This window comes from Candida margitis (assembly GCF_024628925.1).
Source record: "Candida margitis strain CBS 14175 chromosome Unknown scaffold32, whole genome shotgun sequence".
NCBI classification, from domain to species: Eukaryota; Fungi; Ascomycota; class Pichiomycetes; order Serinales; family Debaryomycetaceae; genus Lodderomyces; species Lodderomyces margitis.
In genome coordinates, this window is record NW_026261830.1 from 20,654 (window position 1) to 43,745 (window position 23,092).

At 38.1% G+C, this 23,092-nt stretch overlaps 10 protein-coding genes across 10 annotated transcripts; 6 read left to right on the forward strand and 4 right to left on the reverse strand. All coding sequences in view use genetic code 12, as the record gives it.

The window, feature by feature from the left end:
• Nucleotides 1-541: 541 nt before the first annotated feature.
• Nucleotides 542-2,257, forward strand: HAP41 (Hap41p; the record flags this gene model as incomplete). The annotated part of the gene is made up of 1 exon (XM_051815608.1): nt 542-2,257. One exon carries the CDS (start codon nt 542-544, stop codon nt 2,255-2,257), a length of 1,716 nt encoding a protein of 571 aa, XP_051670892.1.
• Nucleotides 2,258-2,548: 291 nt separating this feature from the next.
• CANMA_003433 (uncharacterized protein) lies at nt 2,549-3,988 on the reverse strand (the record flags this gene model as incomplete). Its single annotated transcript, XM_051815609.1, has 1 exon — nt 2,549-3,988. One exon carries the CDS (start codon nt 3,986-3,988, stop codon nt 2,549-2,551), a length of 1,440 nt encoding a protein of 479 aa, XP_051670893.1.
• Nucleotides 3,989-4,092: 104 nt separating this feature from the next.
• Nucleotides 4,093-4,887, forward strand: RCE1 (CAAX prenyl protease; the record flags this gene model as incomplete). The annotated part of the gene is made up of 1 exon (XM_051815610.1): nt 4,093-4,887. One exon carries the CDS (start codon nt 4,093-4,095, stop codon nt 4,885-4,887), a length of 795 nt encoding a protein of 264 aa, XP_051670894.1.
• An 834-nt stretch (nt 4,888-5,721) lies between these two features.
• Nucleotides 5,722-10,860, forward strand: ZDS1 (Zds1p; the record flags this gene model as incomplete). Its single annotated transcript, XM_051815612.1, has 1 exon — nt 5,722-10,860. One exon carries the CDS (start codon nt 5,722-5,724, stop codon nt 10,858-10,860), a length of 5,139 nt encoding a protein of 1,712 aa, XP_051670895.1.
• Nucleotides 10,861-11,789: 929 nt separating this feature from the next.
• SCS7 (fatty acid alpha-hydroxylase) lies at nt 11,790-12,953 on the forward strand (the record flags this gene model as incomplete). The annotated part of the gene is made up of 1 exon (XM_051815613.1): nt 11,790-12,953. The coding sequence occupies one exon, from the start codon at nt 11,790-11,792 to the stop codon at nt 12,951-12,953; it is 1,164 nt and encodes a 387-aa protein (XP_051670896.1).
• Nucleotides 12,954-13,255: 302 nt separating this feature from the next.
• CANMA_003437 (uncharacterized protein) lies at nt 13,256-14,581 on the reverse strand (the record flags this gene model as incomplete). The annotated part of the gene is made up of 1 exon (XM_051815614.1): nt 13,256-14,581. The coding sequence occupies one exon, from the start codon at nt 14,579-14,581 to the stop codon at nt 13,256-13,258; it is 1,326 nt and encodes a 441-aa protein (XP_051670897.1).
• Nucleotides 14,582-14,987: 406 nt separating this feature from the next.
• CANMA_003438 (uncharacterized protein) lies at nt 14,988-15,782 on the reverse strand (the record flags this gene model as incomplete). The annotated part of the gene is made up of 1 exon (XM_051815615.1): nt 14,988-15,782. The coding sequence occupies one exon, from the start codon at nt 15,780-15,782 to the stop codon at nt 14,988-14,990; it is 795 nt and encodes a 264-aa protein (XP_051670898.1).
• A 157-nt stretch (nt 15,783-15,939) lies between these two features.
• CANMA_003439 (uncharacterized protein) lies at nt 15,940-17,634 on the reverse strand (the record flags this gene model as incomplete). The annotated part of the gene is made up of 1 exon (XM_051815616.1): nt 15,940-17,634. One exon carries the CDS (start codon nt 17,632-17,634, stop codon nt 15,940-15,942), a length of 1,695 nt encoding a protein of 564 aa, XP_051670899.1.
• A 1,439-nt stretch (nt 17,635-19,073) lies between these two features.
• CANMA_003440 (uncharacterized protein) lies at nt 19,074-19,943 on the forward strand (the record flags this gene model as incomplete). Its single annotated transcript, XM_051815617.1, has 1 exon — nt 19,074-19,943. One exon carries the CDS (start codon nt 19,074-19,076, stop codon nt 19,941-19,943), a length of 870 nt encoding a protein of 289 aa, XP_051670900.1.
• A 1,087-nt stretch (nt 19,944-21,030) lies between these two features.
• On the forward strand, nt 21,031-21,975 carry CANMA_003441 (uncharacterized protein; the record flags this gene model as incomplete). Its single annotated transcript, XM_051815618.1, has 1 exon — nt 21,031-21,975. One exon carries the CDS (start codon nt 21,031-21,033, stop codon nt 21,973-21,975), a length of 945 nt encoding a protein of 314 aa, XP_051670901.1.
• Between the last annotated feature and the right edge of the window lie 1,117 nt (nt 21,976-23,092).

Below are 23,092 nucleotides of genomic sequence, written 5' to 3' on the forward strand. Positions count from 1 at the left end.
CCCACACCCTTACTTATTCTACCACTCAATTCTTTCTCATTCAAAAAGTCAAGAGATCAATAACAAATACAGATTTTATTCTGTTTTTTTTTTTCTTTTTTACCATAGCAGCAATAAACATACATATTCACTACACCTTATAAAAGTACAAGTTCCCCAAGTTATGTCACTGTAACTTTGTCCCTTTCCTTACCACTATTTAAATACGCAGCTTTGAAAGTATGTGTTTCTTTTGTGAATGTCGACGGGAGTCTGTTCCATTGAGGTTGCATCAATTGCTCAGGTGTCGCATTTAGGCGCCATTTGAAGCTACTATTTTTTTTTCTCGCCGTATTCAGCCGGCCAAAACATGAAAGCAATGTGACAAAGACCTTTGATCCAAGCAGAAGTAACCAAGTCTATATCTCATCAACATGCTAATGGCTGCAAGAGGCGACGATGGATCATTGCACTCCTATCTCCGCAATTGAGCAACAGATTCCCCAGCCCTTAGTGTTGGCACCAAATTTACTAACATTTATCTTTTTATAGCTATTACATCATGACAATTACAATGACAGCTTCACCAGCTCCAATACTAAAAGCACAACCACAAACTGAGGAAATATATTCACAATCCAAGCCAAGTTCAGATGCACAACCTCGACAACATCAAGATTCAGAGGAAAAAGAATTACCTATAGAAGCCCCACGCCCACCACCACCTGTAACAGTTAAAACCTCCAAGGAATGGGTACTACCACCTAGACCAAAGCCAGGCAGAAAATTGAAGGATACAAAGGAGAGCAAAATGAAGAAAAAGTGCAACAAAAAATCAACAGTCGCAACGTCTACATCAGCCCCAACTGCAACCACCACCACCAGAAAGGCGTCAACAACTTCACATTCATCTAATTCCAGGGCCAGCAAGAAAAATGACTGTTGCAGCAACGAGTTGAACCCTGATTTATCTTCCGTCTCATCATTACTACAGAATATCTCCATAATTGACTCAGAAAACTCTTATCTCAAGTCGAACTTGTTGTGTTTGATTCATGAGTATAAGCATTTAAAAGACATGGTTTTAAATACACCCTTGGCGTCATCAGAATCATTGGAACGACAAACTTCCAACTCGACGTCGCCTGTCACAACCACGGCTGCGATTGGCACTACTACAACAGCATTTGAACTGGCTGCAGAATCCTCCCCAGAGGCATTGGCCGACATGGTTGATTCAATTACGCACAGTGTGCGTGCAGTTCACAAACGTTCTTTTGTTGAGTTGTGTGAGGATGAAGAGGATTTGCTATTGGAAGTGGAACGCATTGGCGAAGAAGGTGAGCCTTTGAGACGTATGTCCACACCAGCTCCAAGAAGTTCCGCTGTGTCATCGGGTACAACTACTACTGCTACCGCTACCACTAGTTCTACTTCAGCATCTTCGCCAATTGCCACTGCGATGGGATACAACTCATCCACTATTGACACTGTAGCGTCCACACCTTTACCTGCTTCACTCGAATTTGAACAATTTATCAATATTGACGAACTGGAAGATACTAATGCCAAGGAAGTCAATATTAATGAAGCATCCGCATCCAGTGTATCACCAACTTACAAGAGCAAGAAATTTGCTCATTATAAAGATTTCCATAAGTTGGACACCGAAGAAGATTCCGATGGCGATATCAATTTTGAGGAAGATGATTTAATCAATGTCGAGGCAGGAGAAGAAGAAGATGCATTTCTTCTTGGCGAATTGTGCACACCATCGTCAACTTCATCAACTGATTTATCACGCACAACTTCACCATATTCTGACTATGAAACAAATTCACTAATGAGCACATTGACGAGAACGACAACTGGATCTTCAATCAATACCGTTATCCATGAAAAGCCAAATTTCGCCAGTGTCAATGTTAGTGAAAAACTGGGTAACAATAATTTCGGTTATACTTCAATTCATCCACCGCCTTTGACATTGAAAAAGATGGGCAATTTCTTTGATTTACCCAAGTATCAAGAAAATGACAAATTGTACAGTTTTAAATTCGATACGGCTGAATATCAAGCTAAGCGAATTGATGATGAGTATAATTTGGTGACGGATTTACTAGAGGAGAAGTTGATGAGTAATGAAATCAACTATTACCTGCAACAGCAGCAACAACAAATGGGATTGGGTCATGTACAAGGACAAATGGGGCTAGGACATGACGATGATCACGATGATGATGTTAATGACAGAGGACTGTTTATGAATTTTTATTGAGCTTTTTTTTTTTTTGTTTATTTATTTTATTTATTTTTTGTATACTTTTTTGATGAGGAAAAATGAAAGGATTTTGTTTGGGGTTTTTGAGAGCTAGCTTTAAATGCAAAAACTGTAGAGAGCATGTGATTACATAGATTTACTGAAGAGTTCATTTGCAACCTGCTATTGTGTGCAATTTGAATTTACTGGAGAGAATATACGAATTGCAATTACAAAGTTTCACATCTGCCGCCTCGTACTTATAACAGCATCTATTCAAGCTACTACTTAATGGGTTGGGGGTATAAATCACATTCCTTCTTCAATCGAGGCCAACAATTTCACCTGTAACGCCCCAATATTCTCAACATAGTTCAAAACGACATCCTTCATCTTAAGTCTTGCTGATGTATCCCAATTCTCATCTTCAACAAAGCAATCACTATACGCTTTGAATAGTTTTTTGGTTGTTGCAATTTCAGACTCATCTACAATAATTCCATTTTCAACAGCCTTATCAAACAAGAGGAAGGCAAACTCACGATCATTGTTCATAAGGAATCCTAGTATTGCCGATTGTGTAAGCAACCCCTTTTGAGACGAGCCATCTTTGACTACCCCAGACACTCCATTCACGTAATCATTATACAAAGTTAATCCATCATTGGGATTAAAGTATGATTTGAGGATAATGAGGACTTGCAAAAGTTGGATTGTCAAGTCAGGTGGAATCATTGTTTCTGCCATTGTTTTGAATATCTCCTTGTCTTGTTTAATCGCTTGGTAAGAGATGGCCTTGACCATAGCCACTTGTACGTTAGAAATTCCATACTTGCAGTACGACTCATACTTTTGAAACTGCTTTAATGCTTCACCAAGATTGTTTTGAGCAATGCCGAGCACTTCGATTAACTCTTTTCTTAACACTAAGTTTTCCGCCTTCACGTCAATCTTTGACTCAATGATGTACTTTATAACCTTGTCATTCAACTCATCAATGTTCAACTTGCAACCAGCTTTGTCATATATGACAAGGAATTGTTGCGACCGGAAGTTTAAAATATCAAGAATGACTGCATATATCCAAGGTTTGATCGACTCGGGTTCTTTGAACCAACATTGAAAGCTTCTCATCAAAGCAAATTTGGCCAATGGATCATCAAAATTTTCAAACAATTCCTTCAATAAAAGGTTCGTATCAACGCCAACATTGGAAATGAATGAATCCATCTGAGTCACATCCCGACGTTGAAGTAAAGTAGCAAACAACTCTTGGAAATGCAACTCCTCTATAGAATCAAAATGCTGGTTTAAATAACCAATTACTCGATCTATTGTTAGCTCCTCATTTTTATTGTACTCCAGTACTAGTTTCTTTAAAACATCTCTCTTGAATTCGTCACTCGTATTGGGAATTTGATGTTTGTCAAGAAGATCAAATGTGTCGAGCACTCTCCCAGGATTGATTTTGATAAAATGCCGCAAAAGATTTTCATCAGCTATGCCACTTTTAGCTAGTTGAAAATATGGACCAAACGTGGGTATCAAGAGAGTATACAATTCCGACTTGTCTGGGTTTGTAGAATTTGCAATGGCACTGACTAGTTTGGTTCTTCCATCTTCATCATCACGGTTGATTGATGGATGAGTGACATCTGGTGGAGTTATCCGGTTCGGATCTTTCGTTAATAGCGTCGATAGCTGTCTATGGAAGCAACTACGTGCTCGACTAACCCCTGTTCTCAACATAAAGTCAATTGGCCCTGGATTTTTACCTCATCTGGATCCCAGAGACAAAAAAAAATAAATATTGGGTGTGTTTACGTTCTCTCTGCCACTGATAACCAGGAGGCATGCTTTATGAGATCCTCACCCTAGCAATTGCTTCGTCATATGTGTTTGCAATCTACTTTCAACAACCAGTGTACTTACAAGACAGAAACCGCAATGATCCCAAGGTAATTAGATATAGATTGCAACGAGTTACTACACTCTGTGTTGTGCTCGTTATAATTATTCCATCGTTGGTGCCTGGAAGGTTCAGTGATAATTTACTTCAGATTGGATTAGTACCAGGATTTACCAATAGTGAAAGAGTATCAACTGATTTAGATAATATTTGGTATTCATTAAAGTTTATCAATATCTTATTTGCGTCATCGATATTTCAAATATTTATTGAAGATTATCATTCAATTTTGCATGATCTTTCAACGACACCAATCATATATCATTTCAGAGACTATTTATTTGCACCAGTCACCGAAGAATTAATCTACCGTGGATTTGTCCTACTAGTTGTTACAAAAACATGCCCTAGTTTTATCAAATATACTCCCTTTTTATTTGGTATTGCTCATTTCCATCATGCGTTACATTTATATCACAAACAATCACAGAAATTGTTACGAATTGTTATATCAACATTGTTTCAATTCGCGTACACTTCACTATTTGGTTATTTGGCCAATTGGATATATTTTAAAACCGATTTCAACTTGTGGTGTCCTATTGTGATACATCTGTTTTGCAACTTTTATGGATTTCCTACATTGGCAATAGATTCAAGAAACTTTGTGATACGTATAATCTACTACGTGTCGATAATAGGAGGTCTTTATTATGCATATGCCGAAATCTTTATCTAACTCAAGGGGGTGGTTCGTTTTACCAACAGAGAAGCGAAGTCACTGTACGACGGGCTAAAAAGTTCCTCTCCACAATTGAAGCATTTCCTTTGGGCTTTTGAGTACAATGGTTCTTTTTAATTGAGGGCGCTAGACGTATATGGAATGACTATGGCTCGTTGTTACTACATACACTCTGTTTGTAAAGAGGCGTATATTCACTTGACACTAAAGACCCTTGTTGTTGTTACCATAACATTAGACGAGATCAAAAGGTACAAAAACAAAAGAACAAAGTGTGGTTATTAAGAGATAAAGTATACTAACCAATGCTGTATATCTTTCTTTCCAAAAGTGTGCATTGAAATAGCCAACATGATATATCTTACTATATACAAATTGTATCCTTTGATAATAGTAGTAGTAGTTTATAGTAATGCCAGTGGTTGTTTAGGTATGTATTATTATTATGGCATGTATATGCCCTGTCTAATTTGGATTGATCACAGACACGTCCAACACAATTTTAAATTTTTTTTTCTTTTCTTTCTTCTCACTTTCCTTCAACAAAAACAACAAATCATTTGTAAAAAAAACCATTCAAAATCATACACTAAAACTTTGTCAAAAATTATATTCTTATACACCACACAGTTCTTGTATTAAAAGAACATATAGATTCGGTTAAAGAGATACCTATAAACACACCCTATTCATTCATTTTCATATCTAACACTTCCTGACTACGCTAAACGACACCATACCACCCCACTTGTACATATATTATTCAGATCACCCAGACATACAGACACACAGACACACACGCACACATCCTTTACACATGTTTAATTGAGAATGTATCTGCCCAACTCATCGTTCCAGAATGATCCAAACTATGAATCAGCAGTGCAGGATATTGAACAGGAGAAGAAGATGGTGGCTGCTTTGAAACGATTATCCATTGGGAATCTAATGCAGTATGATCCAGATCTTCCTCCAGGTTCAATGGATGACGTTGATCCATTTGCTACATCTACTTATTTACAAGCAGGAGGTGGCGAATTTTACGATGAAGATCTAATACCTCAGCAATCTCGACACGTTCACCCTTCATCAGCATCAACATCAGCCACGGCATCAAAATCACCTTCGAAATCACCATCTTCATCCACATCACCACAGAGACAAGAGAATTTGAAAGAAATGTCACCAGTAAAAAGTAATACGTCAAGTCCCATTCGTTCACCACCATCCCATTTGCATGCACCTCCCCTTTCAAAAAGTAAGTCACCTAGTCCTACTAAACGACACAGCTTGGCAATGGATAATGACAGTATATTAACAACTGATGATGAGTTTTTTGATGCCGCTGAGGACCAAGTCTATGACGCATCAAATACGATTTGGGTACCAGCTGAAATGCATCCACAAGTCAACCCTGATTCTTTTAAGACATTGATTAAACATCAAGTGGAAGAGATCATAGATCGTAATATCAAGAGAAGATCAACCATATCAAGGAGATCAACGCTATCTCGTCAATCATCCATCACAGAGCGTGAAGAAGAGCCATCAACGGTAATCAGGGTTCCAAAATCAGTACAACAAGAACCATCACAATCTGACCAGGATCAACAACAACAACAACAACAACAACAAATTTCCGGAACACCTTCTTTAAAATCATCTAAATCTTCATCACCACCTAAGGATACCCCCAAGGATACGCCAAAGAGAGAATCTTGGTACATCAAACAAAAGAGGTTTTCAAACCCGTCATTGAGGGAATTGACAACTGAGTTGCAACAATTATCTAAAATGGCAGGAATGGATAAAAGTGATGCAGTAACAATTGCCAGAACCTTATCCTCAAACTCGTTAGGTTATACAGATGTTGAAAAATTGGCATTTGACGAATTGAACCACTCCCCACCCCATGGAGACACAAATGGGACCTCTTCAAGTACATTACATTTACAACAACGGTTACAACAACAGTTTAATCAATCCTGGGATGAGGATGAACCTGTTGAAGACGAGGACGAGCTGGAGGAGATATATTCAAATACTTTACCAGTGCAAGGTGTACCTCATGATTTTGCATTGAGGCGAAGTAGACGAACTGATTATAGGAAAAAGGATTTCGAACATTCAAGTTTACCTGATATCCTGCCGTTGAGTGGGAAGCATGCCAACCAACACAATAGTCAATTTCAACAAAGAGGTTATAAAACGAGAGATTCTCAACTATTGTTTAGCTATAAAAAGTTAAATGATGAATCTCAACAGCAACAATCACAACCCATCAGACATGCATCGAAATCACCATCTCCACACGATTCAATCTTGGGAAACTCGTTCTCCACCTCAAGCGCTCCAGGTAGTCCATATGTGACAACACCTCAAATCCTGAACCTTGAAAATAGACCGGCTCACAAATCCAAAGAGCTTCCAAAGTCACCCCGGTCAGACCCTTACTTAAGCAATAGGTATGGACCAGGAGGGTCGAATCAAAAGCATCAAGCTTCACATAAACAAAAACAAACCATTCATCAATCGGATATTCCCTTAGGTGGTCAGTATCAATACCGTCTGCGTCAACAATACCCACAACAGCATCAAAATCGTAACGAAAAAGTCTTGCCAGGTTTACCACAGCAATATAGGCAACAATATGTGTCGAGTTCTCAGGGAAATCATCGCAACCAGTCCCCATTCCAACAGGACAACTTACGTACAGAACAATTACAGGGGTATGAATCTCGTTCATTACAGAGAAATGAAAATCACCATTTGCCTAGTCAATCACGCACTAAACCTAATGGTTCTCATCACCATGCAAGGCCAGAGAAGAAACTCGTGTCTGCGTCGAATACCAATATTAACGATTTCATGATTGATACACCCACCAAACAGTCAAGGAATCATCATAGGAGTTACAAAAGGGCTGAATCACCTCGTCATAGCTCACAAAGGCCTCAGCCAGATGTGCCCATGTTGTTCCCCAGTTCTAAAGACCGAAAAAGTATTCGAGTACAGCAGCAGCAGCAGCAGCAGCAATTGCCACAACAGCAACAACATAGACTCCGTCAAAATTCGCGTCCTGATGCTACCGTACCGGCAAGATCCAAACAATTGCATCAGAATTTGGATTTATTAAGGTCGGAAATTAATGAATTCAAGGAGAGTTTGAACAAGAGTCATGATAGTGATAAGAAGTTGTCGGTGTGTGAAGCAGACACTAGCCGAATGCAACAACAATACCCACAGCAGTGTTCAAGCCAACTGAAGGAGTATCAGCAATATCAGCATAATGCACATAAGCTAGTTCCTCATCAGAAGCAACCACAGCAAAAGCAAAGACTGCAACTACCAAAGAATATGCCTGACTCCGATATTAGTTTTGATTATAGCCTCCAAGACTTATCTACTGATGATCCCTTGGGTATTGAACAAGATGCTTTGCGTGAATTGGGAAGAAAGAAAGAGGGTAATCATGGCGAAGGTGATAATTTTGAGACAAACGTGGTTGGTGAAGAACAATTGTCATCGAGTGGCCAAAAAACCCCCAGTGATGAAGAATCACTTAAGCTATCAACGCCTGAACGTGAGTTACCACTTGAGCAATCGACACCAGAACAAGAATTGCCTCTTAAACAATCTACACCTGAAAATGATATTGTCAATGTGAATGCAAATGACGACTTGTTTGCCAATATACCTGATGTTGAAGTTGATGATTTCTCCGATTTAGAAGACGAGCCAATTTTTGACACACCAGAAACAATTGAAAAGACAGGGAACTTTATCGATGGACAGCCACCATTGAATAAATTTCAGTTGTCATCTGATCAGTCCCTGAGTGCTAATGATTACAGTGAAGGAGGAGATGCAGAACCAGTAGCAAAACTAAATGAACCATTTTTGAAAAATTATCATCAAAGTGATATGGAGTCATCATCGCGAGTTAAGACTAGTTCCAAACCAACAAAAGTCAATACCAAACTATTCAATAAATCTAATATCCAAATTATCGATTCGGATAACTATGAAGAAAAGATGGGATTTAAAAAGAAGAGTGGATCAGATGATGGCCAGGGTGGTGGTAAAACTTTGAGAGTCAAAAAGAGTTTTGGTAGTATTTTGTCAGGAGGCGGCAATTTGGCTCCACCCAATTCGAATGAACATGACTTCGATGATGATAAGAAATTGAAAAAGAAAAAGAGTTGGAATTGGTTGAGGGAGAGATCATCTAGTTTATCATCAGTTGAGTCTAGTCAACACCAGTCAGCATCATCGATTTCTGCTGCAAATGGTAAAACTCCTAACCAAGGGAGATCATTTTCCAACCCCGAGCCAAGAGCAACAATTGGCAATAAGGGCTCAAGCAGTAATAGTACAGCAAGAAAGTCATCACTTGAACATGAAGATGTGGGTTCCGTTCAATCGGATAAGGAGAATGTATTGTCGAAATTGTTCAAGAAGAAATCCAAGGCAAATTTGTCAAGTAGTAGCGTTAGTTCATTACATTCAGAGGATAGTAAGAATTCTGGAGTTACTGTCAATTATCATGATAATGAGCAGAAAAACGTAAAGAAGAAAACCAGTGGATTATTCAAGAAACGATCAAAGGCGAAATTGGTCGACCATAATAGGGAGAGATCGCCGTCGTTATCAAAACAGGATCATTTGGTTGGTTCTTTTTTGAGCAAGAAAAGTATTGAAATAGTACTGCCCCAATCAAGCAAACATGAAGAGGTTGGCGATGGTGATGATGATGAAATGGAGAGACAAGTGAAGCTTTTGCATGAATTAAATCCTCAACAGTTGCAAATGGTCAGAGGCGAAGATGAAAAAGGATTTGGCAACAGTGATGACAATGAGGGTGACCATGATGATGATGCGTTTGCTTCATTTAACGACACTGTGGCTGTATCAACAACAGGCGAGGAAGAGCACGACATAAACGATAAGGCCAAGTTGACATCTATTGATATAAATAATCTTGATTCTAATGATAATGCAGCTAAATCGGGATTAAAGAGTAAGAAACTGACGGTTAAGAAGCATAAGCGGTACCGTCATAGAAAGAAGGAAAAGGAGAATAATGAGGTAGAAGGTATCAAATCAAGAGATGATGCTACAACCACTGCACGTCAAAATGAGTCGGCTGTAGTTGAAGTTACTGCAATAAAAGATGAGACTCAACAACAAGCGCCAGAGGAAGAGCCTCAACCATCAATTACAATTGATCAAGACACCAATGATGACTCCGCTGCTGCTGCTACTGCTACCGATGGCGAAGAAGATAATACAACCAAAGAACAAGTACAGCAATTGCAAAAGATTGACATTCAAGAAAAATTGAAAAAATCAATCAAACGTACATCAAAAGCTAACCAACCAATTGAATTCACTGATTCAGCATTTGGGTTCCCCTTACCACCACCTTCACAATCAACTATAGTTATGCTTGATTACCGGTTCCCCGTACATGTTGAACGAGCAATTTATCGATTATCGCATTTGAAATTGGCCAATCCTAAACGGTCATTACGGGAACAAGTGTTGTTGTCGAATTTTATGTATGCTTATTTGAATTTGGTTGATCATACTTTACATATGGAGCAACAAATGGGAGGTGGCACTGGTGAAGAAGAAGAGGAAGAGGAGGAGGGCGAAGAACAAGAAGATGGAGGTGGAAGTGGAGAAGAAGAAAGGGTTCGTGGTGATGATGAAGATGAATCGATGGTTGATCGAGAGCAACAAGGGAAAGCACAAGAGGAGAACGAAGAGGAAGAGGAGACTGCACTTGATCATTTTGGTACTGATGGTGGAGTAGATGTTGACTTTGGAGACGATGTAGTTATCGATGATTACGATGTTGGATTTTCGAGCCAGTCTCACTACAACCATAGTGGGCATGATGATGATGATGATGACATGGAAGAAGAATTGTTGCATAATGAAGAAACGATTCGGATTACTGCATAATGATACAGGATGGATAATTTTAACATTGAAAATGATTTAGAGTTAGACTGTTTACTTTTTTAAGCTTGACAATTTATGATATTATTTAGGAATTGGTTTAAGCCTTTCTTTGATAAACTCTCGTCCATTAACAAAGTGCAAGTGCATAAGAGATTGCGTAAGGAAAGTATGTATGTAACGCAGATTGGGAAAGGTAGAGCGAAATCGTTGTCATGACTTCTAATCTTAATAATAGGTCTGTTATTTTGTTTGGTACGATTCCTTTTGGCTTAGGTGCCAACTGATGGTTTGCTCTTTCTTTACCCCTATTATAAGTGTCGTAAATCACGATATTCTGACAGACACGGAGTTTAACAATGTCATTAAAATTTCTTTTTTCTTTTCGTTTTTGTTTGTTTGTTTGTTCTTGTGTTGGTGTTAATTCCGCTGAGTAATATTTCGGATCAATTCCATACTTACTCCCTTTTCTACAGTTTTGATATTACTCTCTCTATTCACACTGCCATCCATTCTAATAGTCGCTCATTTGCTCAAGAGCTAATGCAGTTGTATGAATCACAGACCTCTGTTGTGTAGTGATTTGGGTTCAATAGTTTTGGTTACAAAGTACACGACTGTCGTTTACGTGACTTTTCTGCAGTACACGCAACAACAACAACAATAACAATAACAAAAGAGTCTAGACAGATGCATTAAGAAAAAAAAAATCACCTTACTCTGAAAGATCATTTATACATCCACAAACCCACAACTATATATATATATATATCACCACTACTACTTCTTCTTCTTCTACTACTGCTTTACTTATTTTCACTAAACTCATTACATCAAAGCAAACTTATTTTCAACTTTAGTCACTCACTTGACAAACACTGCCCCATTACATACAAACACACATACAGCACCCACTTTCTAATACTTTTACCATGAGCAGGAGTTTACCATTGATTGCTTCATCAGAAGTATCCAAGCACAACACTGAATCAGATTGTTGGGTCACTTTATACCAACGTAAAATATACAATGTCACCTCATTTCTTGATCAACATCCAGCTGGTGGTGATATCATCTTGCCTTATGCTGGTAAGGATGTTACCGAGATCATGGCTGATATAACTAGTCATACCCACTCTGAATCAGCTTATGAAATGTTAGATGATGATATGTTGGTTGGTTACATGGCTACTGAAATTGAAGAACGTGAATTGATCAACAATAGAAACAACACTCCTGTCGAAATGAAGTTGGTTGGTTCAAATGAGTATTCCCAAGGTACTGCCGGTGGTGAAGAAGAGTTCGATACCTATGTCTTCCATGACCACTTGCCAGCCGTGGAGAAATTATCTATTCAAACTGATTTCGCTGAAGATGCTAAGAAACACAAATTCTTGGATTTGAACAAACCTTTATTGATGCAATTGTTACGCAGTAATTACACCAAGGACTTCTATCTTGATCAAGTGCATAGACCCAGACACTATGGTAAAGGATCAGCTCCTTTATTTGGTAACTTTTTGGAACCGATTTCATTAACTCCCTGGTGGGTAGTTCCATTGGTTTGGTTACCACCAAATATGTACATCTTTTACGTTGGATTTGTTAACCAGAGTCCCATTGTTGCTTTAAGTCTTTGGGCTATGGGATTATTTGTTTGGACATTGGTCGAATACTGTTTGCATAGGTTCATATTCCATGTTGACTATTTATTACCTGATCATCCATATTTCTTAACTTTGCATTTCCTTTTGCATGGTGTTCATCATTATTTACCTATGGATGGGTACAGATTAGTCTTACCGCCAACCTTATTTATTGTTTTGGCTTATCCTTTCTATAGAATCGTGTTTGGCCTTTTACCATTTTATATGGCTTGTTCAGGATTTGCTGGTGGTACTTTGGGTTATATCATGTATGATGTTACTCATTACGTCTTGCATCATACAAAATTACCCAAATTTTTCCAAGAGTTGAAAACGTATCATTTGGAACATCATTATAAGAATTATGAAATGGGATTTGGTGTCACTAGTAGGTTTTGGGATGTTATTTTCGAAACTGAAATCCATGATACTTTTGAAAAGAGAGCATAAGTGGCGAAGAGAGAGGGTGCTGCTTTTCAGAAATATCTTTAATGCCTTGCTTTGATACGTGCATGTGGAAGAAGACATGATTATGATTTTACGTTTGGTGTTGGTTTTTTTTTATACTATGATTTTTGTTTTATCATTTTGTACCTGGTTATTTGTTTTAATTTTTGGAATTAAAAAAAAAACTTGGAAAAATCTGTTTCTATTTTAATCTTTACTTGTGTTTGGCTATACAGAGGAAATAACTATTATTAATCTTAATTTAATTTAATTTACTTTATTGTGAAAATTTTTGTTCTTTCTATTCAGGGTTTGATTATATATGATTTTTGGAACTCGAGTTGTTGTTCTAGTAATCGTCGATGTTTAGATTTCAAATTAGATTCATGTAAACTGGTTATTTCCTCCAGTTGAACCGTTGATGGGGTATCTTGCATCTCTTCAGATTCGTCACTGGCTCCATCCTCGTTGCTCCGTCTTCGTCTCTTCATATATATTCTCACTTCTTCATCATCTTCTTCGTTCTCATTAATCATATTAATCAAATTTTGTTTCAATCTTGCCTCAAAATTGACCTGTTCATTAAACCCACGTAAATACTCCTTGGCTAAAAGCGAATAATCCTTTTGTCCTGGACCAGGAGATTCATCGCTTAATGATTGTAAATATTTCCCGACATTAAACCCACCGCCAGCAGTGAAAACCTCCAGATTGTCTTCCTCCTCCTCATCTTCAAATTCATAAACATTATGCAAATTATCAAACAAATCTTGACACTGTTGCAAAACTCCTTCATACAACTGTCGGTTGCATCTGTTCTGCATTCGATCATTAATCATACCAGCAATCAATACATGATGCCAGTTCAACGGATAATCTTTCAAATGGAAAGTATCAAACATGGTTTCCAACATTGTATTAAACCGATTGGCAATTTCACTTACAATGGGTAAATTTTTCGGAAATGAATCAGTGAAATGCAAACCTGAATCTATTTCATTGTCTTGTTTCATTTGGTTGATCTTGTTGTGTATTTTCGTTTCAAGAATTGAATTTATTGAGTTCATCAATGAGATCTTTGCCAGTGGTATTTTTTCGGTATAGCTTACTTCAATTATTTTATTCCTGTGATTGAGTAGTTTGTCTTCATCGTATTCGTTATTCTCGTCATCGTCGTCATTACCGTCATCAGAACCATGGTCGTCATCAGAATCATTGCTATGTTTACTATCAGAGTCACCATCATTTGAATCACTCTTGTGGCTCACTTCACCTCTGCTACTCGCATCCTCCTCATCTCTCACATCTCGCAACAGCCTCTTGGTCTTCCTCCTTTTCGTTGTAGCCGCATCCTCCAACTGCCATTCCTTATCCCTCTCAAATAAATCATGATCCTCATCGATATCTCTTTCATACTTTTCCTGATCTTCATCAATCAAGTCATCCTCATATTTGTGTTCTGGTATGGGGACTTTACTGAACTCTTTAGGCCAACTTGCCCATCGCGTTAATGGGAAATTTGGATTTACACGATGCAATAAAAATGTAGAGTATAGATGTAATGATAAGTCATTTATGAAGTCATGTTCTAGTGATTTTAAAATTCTATTTCGTTCTTGTTGAATGGACATTCTGAGATGTTATCTGTGTTGCAAATCATTTGATTGTATGGTTCTTATTTTGTTTTTTTTATTATTTTGCGTGCGAATGATTAATCTTCATTATTTACTCTTTGACAATTTGAAAATGCCAAAACTTCAACAAATTCTCAAATCGAAAGCCAAAATGGGGGATCTCAAACTCAAGCTACAACACTAAAATACATCATATACTCTCTATTTTGATCAAACAACTCTGTGCACATATGAAACCGGGTCCATTTATGCCAACAGATGAATGTCTCGAGAGTGAAAGGTGTATATAGTCTGAGACCTTAGTCTGGAAATATATTTTCTGGATGAGAACATGTCAAATTGAGAGATGTAATAAAAGTTCATTGCAACAAAATAAACCACGTACTTCTTCGTATATGTCTCACTACCTACATGAGTAACCTCCATCCACGTTCAAAGATGCACCAGTGATATAACTAGCTTCGTCACTCAACAAGAAACAGACAGCATTAGCTACTTCATCACTATCGCCAATTCGCTTCACGGGACACTGAGCAACAACCTGATCATACCCATATTGGCCCAGTTGCAAGAATGACTCCAAACTTTGTGTCTTGATAAGCCCAGGGCACACTTCATTAATTCTGATACCTAATGCACCATAGTCCTTCGCCATGGACCTTGTAAGTGTATGGATGCCACTTTTGCCACAACTTAAACCAAGCAGTCCTGGCTCAATGACTTTAGGCCCAGATATGGAGCCGATATTGACAATGCTTCCTCGGTAGTTGAATTCTTTCCAGTAATTAATACATAATTTGTTCAAAGCAAATATGCCACCAAGATTGACATTAATGACACGATTAAAGTCTTCAGTTGTCTCTTCAGCAGCCGTAGCAGTGAAACCTTTCATTATTGTTACCGCATTGGCCACGACGTAATCAATTGTCTTGTACTCATCAAGAGCAAAATCAACAAGATTAATATTATCTTGGTAAACCCCTATATTTGTGCGAAGAAATCGCAAATTATGATGCACATCACAATCAGGAGCCGATTTATTGATGGTGTTCAAAATGGAATCAATTTCTTGCTCATGAGCTAAATCGCCAATGATTACTTTAGCTCCCTGGCGTAATAGTTTGATTGTTGTGGATCGACCAATACCTGATAGTCCCCCTGTAACCACTGCTACTTTGTTTAGAAAGTTGTATGACATCTTGATGGTCACGATAAAGATCAATTGGTGATACTTTTGGTGAAATTCAATTTGCATTAAATATAATCTATCTTTCTATATATATATATATATATGCACGTTTATGTAGGGGGGGGGGGTTTATACTTTAGGGAAAGCGTACTCAGTATATTTCCAATCAGGAACTGCTACTAACCATCACATCCTCAGTCGATTCACCAACTTCGGATTCACCTCCATACTTATGCTCTACATCCTCCATCCTCATTCGTTTCCTCCTCTTTTTCTCGTCAGAAGCTACTGTGAAATTTTTCAAAATAAATTCATCAGCCACATCACCATCCAAACGATCTAATTCTTCTCTCGGAATAAATAAGGGCCATACCCATTTGGCACAAATTGCAAGGCCAAGCAAAACACCAGGGAACCCCACAGCTGCAATTGTCAAAGTAATGACAAACTCCCCCACACCGCCAATCACTTCCAATACTGTATAGACATAAAACCATTTCTTATTGGGCAATGCATGAATATCCTTCCATACTTGAGGACAAGTTGGATCGTCTTCAATATATTCTTTATCCAAAAAGATATATCGAATCCGATTAGTTACTATATTTCCATGCAATCCAGTCACTGCCATGATAAAGAATAACCCCGACAAGACAGCTTGAGGCACCAATCCTAACAATACAAGAAACGGTCGTGTCATCATTACAAACGTCATTGCTCCTTGTAGCGTATTTGTTAGCCGTTGCTCAACAACTGATAACTTCTTGCCGTATTTATCATAAACCACCAAAGAGTCAGTGTGAAGTGGGGCTTGTGGGATTAATCCATTGGGTGGTGGGATACCAATAAGTCCAGCAATACCAGTAGTTATCCCCAACAACAAGAAATCCCAATGGAAACCGGCTGGCTTAGTCAATGGATACTCTTTTGACTGGCACATTAACGAGCTAACATTATGATCAAAATAAAATAAAAAAGTCAACAAGATTGCAAATGGTATAGCAAGAAATACATCACCCACTTCAATATTTTCCCCTGGCCAAAAGTGAATAAACCACCCATGAGGCCTACGATCTCCCGATTCTGTAGGTTGAAATGATTTTGTCACTGGTAGTCTTGCAAAAGTTGTGTCATCCAATTTGCCACCAAAATGAATAAACCCCGTGAAAAAGATGACTGAGGCAACAACCCCATAATCAACAAACACTTTTCTAATCCACGGCTTAAAGTAATGTAGATAACTTCCCAATATTGCTGATCCAACGCCACATATCAACATACATAGCGCAACCATAATTGATGCGTACCCACTAGCCAAGTCCACGTCATTGAATTGATTAGACAAGATTTGTATCCCCTTTTGGATATAGACCATGTTGATGAAGAATCCGAAAATATCACACGAATATAAACTAATGATCCTCATAAATGAAATGTAATTACCAACAGCAATCAAAATATGGAAGACCATCGACCATAGGTATATCCAACACATGAATGGGAAATATGGTGTACCTCGAGGTGTCATTAATTCGTAAACCGTGTAACTAAATATAGATATGGGTCCCGTAACTCCAACAATACATAATGGTTGACCAGATAGTAGACCAAATACAACCCCTGCAATAGCACTAGACATTAATACTTCATTTACGCCATACGCATTTTCGGTCTTATCAAACATATCTTGAGCAAAAGCAATAGCCGGTAGCAAATTGGAAAAGAATATGGATAATGTCGATGGAATAACCCTATAGTTCCAAGCATCCTTGAAGTCGGACTTGTAATACGGTAGTCGTGTTTTGAGATCGTTGTAGATACCGTATCCAAAATAGTTGACATGTCTAAACGACAACGGCATGACTGAGGACAGGTGCGAGTGGGTGTGGGTATGGGTATACTTTATAGATACAAGTAGTATTCCTTCCTTTAGATTTGTTCTGGTATCTTATTTATAGCTAAAGAGGTTGATTCTTTCATTAGTTACTTACGCTTAAATGGCATCTTTCAAGTAAGAAGAAAACAGGAACAAAAGAAATAATATTTTTGATGTGTCGCGAATTCTTTTGTCGCAAGATATAAGAATGTGCAACAGTCAGCACTTTAAAAAGCCGCAACACATCAGCCATAAGGCAAATGTAAAATGTAAAATGTAATATGTAAAATGGAAATGGCAACGTGGGTCCAAAACAACAAAAGAAACAGAAATAAATAAATTAATTAAACTAATAACGTAAAACCCAATAGCCCATGTGGGTCGTCGATGAATCTAACTCTGTGTTTTCTGTTTTCCAGTTTTGTTAGACGCCGAATAAAATGTTTTAGAAGAAATGGGGGACTTAAATTGGTGAAATGCCGAGAAAAAAAATTTCAGCCAAAATGTTGTCTTTGTATCATTTTGACCCAATTTTGGGGCGAAAAGAATAGGGAAAATAGCAAAATCAACCCTATTCTTTATTTTCAGTGGTTATAGCAGCAGCTAGCATTGAATTATATGATCAGAGGCAGGATATGCAAGACACAAAGTTACACTAATCAGTCTGTTACTTTTCATGTTCCACACTGTCCACTCCAAAGCACTTGTGTATAAGCCAAATGATCAACTATTGACTAGGGAATAAGCGTTGTTCAGTTCGTTTCACACTATTCTGTTTATAGACCTTATCTTGCCGACCTGGTGGTCTTTAATCTCTGTGTTTACAGTGTGACTTAAAATCCAATTGGAAAAACCATGGCTCGCCTTTTTTTCTCTCGTTAGTCTCACCATTGTTAGCTCGTAGACGGCTTTAACTAAACAACGGATCTGGATATCCAATCTTTTTTCATTTTATCACCGTCATTGTGTTCCATCATTTATGAATGGTGTTGATATGCATCACATGACGTCAGTGTTTCTTCGCTGTTGGTAAAAACTGGAAAGTAACTGCGAGGGGATCTAGAGGATATCATAAAACGTGTAGTTCTCACACATAGGTGCTTACTCCACATTCTTCGAGAACAGTTAATATGACCTACTTTGTGCACAAAAGAACATGCAATATTAGATGGCAGAAAGAGATTGTCGATTCCGGGTTCAAAGGCATGACTCTAGATAAGGTAAAAATAGTGGTTGAACCACTATCCTCGGGATTACTTTTTCTTTCGTTTGTGATACGATCTGATAAGGTTATCTTTACTCAGACCAACTAAAATATAAATAGCACTGAGACATCCTTTGAATTTCATCTTTGTGCTTCAATTACATTCTCAACCGCTATCGAATACCGAATATACATTCCACCGAACACTTTTATTTTAAAAATGTCTCAATCAATAGATTCATTATCCTATGATCAGCTACCACCAGAATACACCCCCGATGACACTCCTCTCCTGGAACAGCCAACCTCCAATAGATCCCTGAAAAGCCATTCAAAACCCAAATTGGTTGGTCAGACTTACAGAGAAAGAACACCAGTATATGGCTACCTGTATGGACCTAGCCCTGCTTACACTGCTAGTATTTTGGTTGTCGGTGATACTGGTGTTGGAAAAGCTTCCTTGATGTGGTCCTACAAATATAGGAAGCCATCTACTTGCCGCAATTGTCCAGAATACAAAGAATTTTCCTTAGAAAGGAAGAGACCTGATGATGTGCCATTCCTTTTGAAAGTACTGCATGAAGGTGGAGATGTGGAAGATCTTGCTAAAAGAGATGTGGAAACCAAGCCATACGATATTGTCTTGCTCTGTTTTGCAATAGATAACGTTGAAAGTTTGCTCAATGTTCGAGATAAATGGTTTCCCCAGTTGAAACAACAGATGGGTTCAGAAGAGATACCCATTATATTAGTAGGCACGAAAGTCGATTTGGCGACTTCCATACCACTTCAATTCGTTGACGAAATTTGCGAACACATAGGAGCAATCGAGTATAAAGAGTGCTCAGCAAAAAACGACTATGATGTTCAATGTCTTTTCCATTTTACCATCCACCGGTTACATGATAGAAAATACATGGATATAACAAGCGGTACTTCTTTTGATGATAAATACCGGAAGGAAGAGGGGTCTCAGGACTGGAAAGCTGTGACCGATGAAAAATCAACACATAAGGCGGGACAAACTGATCAATCGACCAATAAAGAGAAGAAAAAGAAGAAGAAAAACAGTGATTGTGTTGTGATGTAAGTGGACTAAGCTAAAGTCTATAGTATGCAGCCTGCAGAGTAGATTATGTCTGTTTTGAGAATTTGAATATATGGTTATCTAGCAAGAGGAATTGTATCACGCCATATACTTATTCGAGTATAACCAATCTGTAACAGAAAAGCATGTGGGTTCTACTTCTCGTATAAAATTGCGAAGTTACAATGCCAAGACAAAATTAAGGCACAGATTAACAAAATGGTTTTGTACTACTTTTAACCATTTAGGGGAAAAGGTGACTACTTTCTTTAAATCCGAACATTTGGTGCGATATTGTAAGTTTTATGACGTAGGATGGTTTGTGGAGTTATTCAGGTTGGGGGAAAGTGTTTTCATTGGGTGTCATACCCTTTTCAAAGAAATCGTGTTTCACTAACTTTGTACACTAACAATGGCCCTCTGGTTTCAAGGGAATCATATCGGATATAAAACTATCAACATTGTCTCAGTTTTGTCACTTCAGCCCGTCTCTTGCCGATGAGTCTTGCCGAAAAGTCTTTCTTCCTTGTTATTCTTTTGTGTTTGTAGGAATGACTTGTTTGGTTCGTAAATCTGATCCTCGTAGACGGCTTTAGTCAACTATGAACCTGCATGCTCAACCAGTCTTTATCCCCGTCATTGTCTCTAGCTTTGGTGTCAATGGTGTCCTCACATAGCATACGACGTCAGTTGATTCCCTGGATATGACTAATTAGGCTTGCGTATACTTGGAAATCGGAAAGTCACCGGGAAAGAACGTAGTTTTGATGAGAAGTAGTGGATATTTCAAAGAGTCATACTTTTACCCTCTCAAACACGCATTATGCCGAATTGTTATCATTGGTTACTTTGTGCACATGATAAGATCCTCAAAGAGATAGCATTGGCTTCGGGATTGGAATTATCGTATCAAAAGTGATAACATCGGGGACAGCATTTGTTAACTGCAGATAGCTTACACAAAAGAGAGGTTTGAAATAAATACTGAGGTAACTTCTCCCAAGTTTACTAATTGACCATCTTTGCTTAATTTTTGCTAACCAAATATATTGAAAAGCACCAAAAGTCTGACAGAGCAGTTACTTTTTCAATGTCTTTTTCAGCCGATGCATTACACACTGATGAGCCGCCTCCAGTCTACAGCGCTTGTGACACAACTCAACTAGAACCACAAGAACAACAAAGCCACAAGGCATCCTCACAAACACAGTCCACGCCACAAATTATCACAAGCGAAGAGAAGGTGCTGCCGCATTATCATAAAGTAATAGATACAAGAAAGACAGCTTACACTGCTAGGATATTTATTGCTGGTGATGTTGGAACTGGAAAGGCATGTTTGATGTGGACTTATAAAAACGAGAAAATGACCCCACAACGTGAATGTCCACTTGAAGACAACTACTACATGAAGATGAAAGGACCTTTTAGTATGCCCTTTCTTTTAAAAATTCTGCATGCTAGTGTTAGGGGAGACGTGGAAGAACTTTGTCTGAGACAACTGCTTTCCATTTCCGAAGACATTGTCTTACTATGTTTTGCAATGGATAACGTTGAGAGCTTGTTAAGTATTAGAGATAAATGGTATGCCATGATGAAAAGGCTGGTTTATTCAAGGAAAGTCCCCATTATACTAGTAGGAACAAAAGGTGATTTAAAGAGTCACATGCTGCCAAATATTCCACAACAAATTGCCAGAGAGATTGGTGCAATTGCATACATTCAAAGTTCAACTAGGGACATCCTTAGTGTCCAGAATGTGTTCAATTTTGCCCTTCAGCATTTACATGAACAATGGAATAGTGGATTAAACAAAATCTACGAAAAAAGCCTTGAGCCAGAGTTATTCGAGGAGAGGGTTTTAAAGGAAGAGAATCTGAAAAGTAAGAGTACGAAATTACGTGGCATGCTTGCTGCAAACCCAAATCGGGTCCAGTTTGGTTTTCTGAAACTGAATGTCGTGGAAACGAAAGCAACGGTTGTAATTTCCAGTCAAAATAGTCTATTTTTAAATGAAAAAAGGAGCAAAAAGTAATGCTTCCAAAGGATGGAGAGTTTGTGTGAAACCTCTCTATACGTAGTTTTGATAGTAAGTTTTACTTAAAATATTATCGATATATTATCTAAAGAACGATCCTTGTGAGAACTTCATTCTAACCAACCTTAGGGCGATATAAAACCCTACTTCGATGAATAGGCTTCAGCTTCTTGCTTCCTCACTAGTATGCTCCTCGTTTAAACCATAAAATGCTTTCATTCCCCATGCCTGAAGCAGAAACTTGATTGGGGTACGCTTTTGTATAGGTGGTAAGAATCAATTGGAATTCATGCTCAATCAGGATAGAGATCTACCGTGCATTCTTGGTATATGGTATTGTATCTGAATCCATTAAAAAGAAGCATGCGTATATTAGGATTTTTGACGCCATACATTTTACGAAATTAAATTGAAATGCCGAGAAATTTTTAAAGAACTCCAGAGAATGACTCCAACTGCGGCTTTGTGAGTTCACCCTTTGGGTGGAGCAGTGTATATCCTCTAAATTTGAACAATCGGGCCGATTCTTTGAATTCCATGACGTTATGAGCAATATTATTCTTTGCTTCCCTGCTTGTTTCAATCAAGTCGGCCGTATGGATTTAATTTACACCCAGCTGCTATCGTGAACCCTAAACATTTGGTCATAAAGTCGAAATTGTATAGTACAAAGAGGTCCTCTTGATATTAACGAAGAAGCGTCGGAGATAGCACTATCTACATTGTCTCAAATTATTCCCTTTGTAAACCGTATCTTGCCGATTAGCCGTCCTTGATCTTTGCAATTGGAAAAACCATGACTCGTTTGTCGTTTTTTTTTTCTCAAAAATCTCAGCATTGTTAGTGCACGGCTTTAACTAAACAACGGATCTGGATATCCAATCTTTTTTCGTTTTATCACCGTCATTGTGTTCCATCATTTATGAATGGTGTTGATATGCATCACATGACGTCAGTGTTTCTTCGCTGTTGGTAAAAACTGGAAAGTAACTGCGAGGGCATCTAGAAGATATCATAAAACGTGTAGTTCTCACACATAGGTGCTTACTCCACACTCTTCGAGAACAGTTAACATGACCTACTTTGTGCACAAAAGAACATGCAATATTAGATG